This window comes from Tenrec ecaudatus, chromosome 8 (assembly GCF_050624435.1).
Source record: "Tenrec ecaudatus isolate mTenEca1 chromosome 8, mTenEca1.hap1, whole genome shotgun sequence".
NCBI lineage: Eukaryota > Metazoa > Chordata > Mammalia > Afrosoricida > Tenrecidae > Tenrec > Tenrec ecaudatus.
In genome coordinates, this window is record NC_134537.1 from 149,836,215 (window position 1) to 149,841,552 (window position 5,338).

General features: G+C 37.8%; 1 protein-coding gene across 1 annotated transcript; it reads right to left on the reverse strand.

The window, feature by feature from the left end:
* Nucleotides 1-236: 236 nt before the first annotated feature.
* On the reverse strand, nucleotides 237-3,909 carry TDRD15 (tudor domain containing 15). Its single transcript, XM_075557259.1, is given in 17 exon segments — nucleotides 237-316; nucleotides 319-630; nucleotides 633-656; nucleotides 659-1,156; nucleotides 1,159-1,363; nucleotides 1,365-1,720; nucleotides 1,723-1,875; nucleotides 1,878-2,192; nucleotides 2,195-2,502; nucleotides 2,504-2,672; nucleotides 2,675-2,995; nucleotides 2,998-3,053; nucleotides 3,055-3,402; nucleotides 3,404-3,482; nucleotides 3,485-3,715; nucleotides 3,718-3,801; nucleotides 3,804-3,909. Coding segments are annotated over 17 exon segments (3,645 nt in total).
* Nucleotides 3,910-5,338: the final 1,429 nt, after the last annotated feature.

Here is a 5,338-nt window from a genome sequence, read left to right on the forward strand (position 1 = left end):
GCTGTGTATTGATGTTAGAAACATACACTTCAACTTTGGTATTCAAATAAAGTGTCGGCTGAGGAAATCTTTGATGTATGGTATAGAAAACTTACATATTTTTGTGAAACACCTTGATTTAAGTCCTGGATAAAAGTCTGTGATGCAAAGCTTACTAATTTCTGGCTCACATAACTTTCATCAAGAATATGTGCAGAACTGGGGGCAAAGTTTATAAGTTTATTTAAATCCCTCTTTCAAAGTTTGGGTTTGGGTTTGTTTGTCTTTTGTAATTTGGACCGATGTTTCATTTTATAACAAACTGGTGGTTTTAAAGGCACCATATACTTGTAGAACTCATTAACTTATCCATTTTGATTTCAGAATATTTAACTGTGCCGCTTTTATTTATCTTATTACAATAATGGTTGTTTCCTATTTTGCCTTTCAAAGAAGCAGCAAATTGCTTATCCTCACTTGTGTTAGGGCCCTTTTCCACCACACAGTCTGTCCTGTCATAATATTTTCCCCCCAAAGCATGAACCAACAGTTTAACTTTCTGATTGATATGTTGCCATCCATCATACCATGCTATACCGAGTTGGCCAGCTGACTCCCTGCACAGTTTCACTGCCTTAATGGCCTCGCCACGAAATTCTCTTCAAACCAGCTGGCTTCTCCGCTGGGCTATTCACATCTCGAAGATCTAACAAAAATCACCCACTCGCTTGCATGGGTGTGAACAGGAACTCTGGCAACTCATCTGAAACAGCTCTAGACGTATTTTCTTCCGCTAGTTGCTCATTCACAAAATAACCATGAAAGGTGAATGGTCAATCTGCCGCCATTTCTAACATTCCTTATAAGAGACCATCCTCTAGATACCCACCTATCCACAGTCTTGTTTTATTAGAATCATATTTTGGACATTTTTCAAAGTTGCTAATCTCTGGTATTTTTGTTTCTATCATCTCTCGATCTTTATCATTTCTACTAAGCTGACAATAAAATTTTGAGGGACTATATGTATGAGCTAGATACACATATTCTTCGCTTCCAATGCTTAGATTAAAGGAAGAATCATAGTAACTTTACAGACTCAATGAAGACGAGAGGGACTTTGATAGTGTGCTGCACTGTACAGAGCCTCAATTAAGAAGAAATTCTTTCACACTACAAATGGAGATCGTAAATCTACTAAATGACAAAATCAGCTAGGGTGCACAAGAACTGAGGCATGAATGATACACGTCAATAACCCTCTGTATGAGGAAATAAAATTCCCAAACTTTCTGCATGTTTCTCTTGTCCAACTAGATCATTCGCACCTAATGACTTCAACTAAATAGCTAAGACATTCTCTGAAAGTTTCACTCTCTAAAAAAAAGAAAATTTGGGTCATTTTCACAAATATCTTTAATTAAAACTTCTTCCTGGTAACCATAGTCAACAAATATTACATTAACTTCTTGTTTTAATACTTGAGTCAACAGAGCAGCCTTATACCACCTGCCATCTTTGGAATACTTAGCAACAGAAGCAATCTGCCCAATCTGATAAGGAACAGAATTAATGTATTCATAATTCTGAGTTTGTTCCATTAATAGTTTCAGGTCTTTTAACTTACATTGGAGCTGGCATGAAAAGTCACCTGGTCCCGAGTGACAAAATCACTTACCTTCCTTATAAGGCTGGACTGACCCAAGTCTTCCAGTTAAAAGGAAGGGGTCTCTAAAGCTAATAAATTACCAGCTGGGGATTTTCACAAAGATAAGTTATTTACTTCTAATTTATTTGAATGGCATATTTTGTATTTAGGTCCTTCAAGAAAGGAAGACATGACTTTCGTAGTATTCACTTTGCTTTTAGATTTTAAATTTAAAATTGAATACTCATGGATTTGGGAAAATTTTCCAATTCCACCTCCCAATATTCTGCATATCCTGGTTGTAACATGAGGGAGACAGCATCAATATTTTCTGAGGCTTCAATACTCTGAATATTTATGATGTACTTCTCGTCATTTTTTCCGTAATTTTGATTAAAACTATTTTCTTCAAAATGATTTTTTTAATAATCAATTGCTGTTCTCACCCATATGTCTTCAAGAGGAAATAAATGTGCAAGTGCTCAGCACATAGCTAAGGCAGGCAACTCATGAAACTCTGGAAGCAAAATTTGCACGTAAAAATTTTGTATGGAAACGGTATTCCATAATCCACAAAAACCACATTTATCTCATAACCATTAATTTCAGTGATAATAGCTCTGTAATAATGTCTGTCCTTGCTGTATCAAACACAACAAAATAAGCCATGTCCTGGACCTCTTAGAGTCAGTTCATCAGCTTCACACAAATCATATAATTTATTTATATCACTCATTATTTCTTGAAACGCCTTCTGATGATCATTAGTATGTACCCAGAAATTGGAAGGGTTTAAAACATATGCTACAAAAGTTAGTTAGGTAGCCTCTCTCCCCATTTCTAGAGTGTTAATGGGAAAGGCTACTTGCAAAATCTTTCTCAAGTAGAGGGCTTGTTGATTGTTCAATATGTCCAAGACAACTTCCAATTGCAAATCTGTTCACATCTTAAGTGCTCATCCATCTCAGCATCTTCCAGATTTTTAAACCAGACCCTGGACAGCACGTTTGTGTGCCCACCGTCTTCAGCTTACACGTAGAAGTAATTGAGCTTGAAATGTCACATCATATAAATCCTCACTCTTATTGAGCCAATCAATATGTGCATGAATGATTTATCCTAACAAAGCTTGTTTAAATATACTCATTTGAAATGTTCTTGCATCTCCATCTGGATTGTTTAAATATGTCAAACAACATGGAAATGAAAATAATGATACTAAAATAAAATCCTATTTAAGTTTCATTACATAAATGGAGGGTATAGCTTCACTAATGCCATAATCCATAGACCAATTTTTTGCTTGATCATTAGGCAACAGTTGCTGAAGAACTCCTCTATGCCACTGTCCATTTCTCCTTTTGGCATACAAAGTAGTCCAAACCTCTCCCTGGTAGGAGGATTTTCTTGACTGATAATGTCATAATTCTAGCTCTGAGATCCATTTCATTAACTGACAGTCAAATTTACTGGGATCTAATGCAGATGATATATTTATATGTTCAGTACTGCCTACTGACAAAGATGGTTGCAACTTATCCAGCACATGTTGTATATCAATAAAGTATCGTTACTATTTAGTGGTAATCCAGGTCCTTATAATAAATAAATCTGGCATTATAATAAACTATAATAAATCTGGCACTTGTTGAGGGAATTCATTTACTATGTCCACAATAAGATGAAATGAGTCACCATCAAGAAGTCTTCCTAATTGTAAGTCAAGAACCTGGGTTATAATTGTTGGCACTTCAAGAAGGACACTTGCCGAGGTAAAGTGCTTGTACATAACCTTTCACTTGTAATCCTGTTAGTGGCTTGAAATATTTTAAAGCCTTAGAGGATCACTTTTCTCTAAGTTGGCAAAAACACCAAATACTATCCGTGGTTGACGCTCAAATACACTGCTATGCGCTGACGCAACCTGTGTCCTGGGAACGTGTAGTTCTTCTGCATGATCTTTGAGGAGTACTGTGTAAAGTCCATGCTTCCTCTCCGCGGCCCTCCCTCTCCGCGGCCCTCCCTCTCCGCGGCCCTTCCTCTCCGCAGCCCTCCCTCTCCGCCATTCTCCAGATAGTCTTTCGTGAAACATAATTTATCAGAGTCCACAATAATTTTTATTTTTGTAATGTATCGCATTTCCCTCTATAATGTGTGGTAATCAAACTCACAGTATTGCTTCTGCCTTGAAGTTTCATTAAAATATCCTTGGAAAGACATTCTACATTTGCTATTGTCAGATCCATATCTGAAAATGTTGGCAATACAGATGCAGACTCCATTTTTCAGAAAACAAATCGTGAGTACTAATTAGCTGCTGCAGCATTGTCAAATTAATGTTACTTAGCTCTGCGTAAATGCGGCATGTAAATAGAAACCTTGAAAATCATTCTACGTATGTATATTCCCCTTAAATTAAACATATTGATAAAATATATAGACGGTATACAAAATTTTGATGAGATAACCACAACTTATCTGTTTACCCCTTCCACACCTCCAAAATTACCACTGAAAGAATCTAAAGAGCATCCAAAACACAAAGACTGTACATCATCACTAGAAACCAGAGAATGAAATCATAATTTGCCAGACACTTCAACAGGTGTCTGCTAGATTGGGCAGGTAAATATAATGGAAGGAAGTCAGTAAGGCCTACAGGAGAGGCCCCCTCCTGTGAGAAAGCTCCTTCTCCTCATGGAGACGGTTTTCAACAAGCCCAACCAAACCAAACTTACCGCCATCAAGGAAATGCCAAGTTGTAGCAACCGTGTAGGAGGAGAACTGCCACTGAGAGATTCCAAGATCGCCCCTCTTTATGGCTCTAGAAAGTCCCATCTGTTTCCCATGGAGAAAAATCAAGATCTCAAAGGAACGGGCAAATAACTAGTTTTCACAAATCTGGTGTTCAGTCTCAAATGGTCAAAAGATAACTTTTCAATGATTAACTAGTCATGAAAAGAGATGCTAAGCTAAAAATCAGGCTTCTAGCTGCAAGGTTGGGGGCTCAAAAGATGAGGTAAGTAGTCTGGTATCAAGAAAATTTACAGTATCAGAAACCTACACAGCATTCCCACTGTGCCCTACAGGGTCACTGTGAGTAGAAGTTGACCCTGCGGTGAGTTGAGACGTAATCATGAAAATGCAAGTTTTAAGAAAATTGAAAACTGCATTTTTGAGGAAAAAGCCCGAGAAAGTATCACCAAGGAATTTTTCCATCTCAACATGGTACCTGCTCACTCCATAAAGGAAGCTAGGGCTGGGCCATAAGAATTTCATTTAAAAACCTTAGCCCATCTGCCCTCCAGCCCTGATATTGCCCCTTTGGACTGTTTGTCCTAAACTCTCAAAGCACATCGAAAAGAAATATGATTTGAGTCCCCCAAGAATGCCCAAGCCACTGGTCCGACGTGGTATGAATGGAAGACCACGGAGGTCTTTAGGGGAAGGTTGGAGACGCAAACACACAGCACTCACAAGTGCATGCAGACCTAGACATATGCCAGCATGATGAACAACAGCTTCCCATTTTGATGTTTTTACTTAGTAAAGGTGTCTATAATTTTTGTAGCAATGCTTTTTTATTTACCTTAATATATCATAGCCCAAGGAAAGCCCCAAGGCACAGTGAGTTGAATAAAATATTGCGCATACTCCTATAATCGCTCAATCATCAAGCAATGCATCTGGTCTTCTGGGGAATTTCAAAGC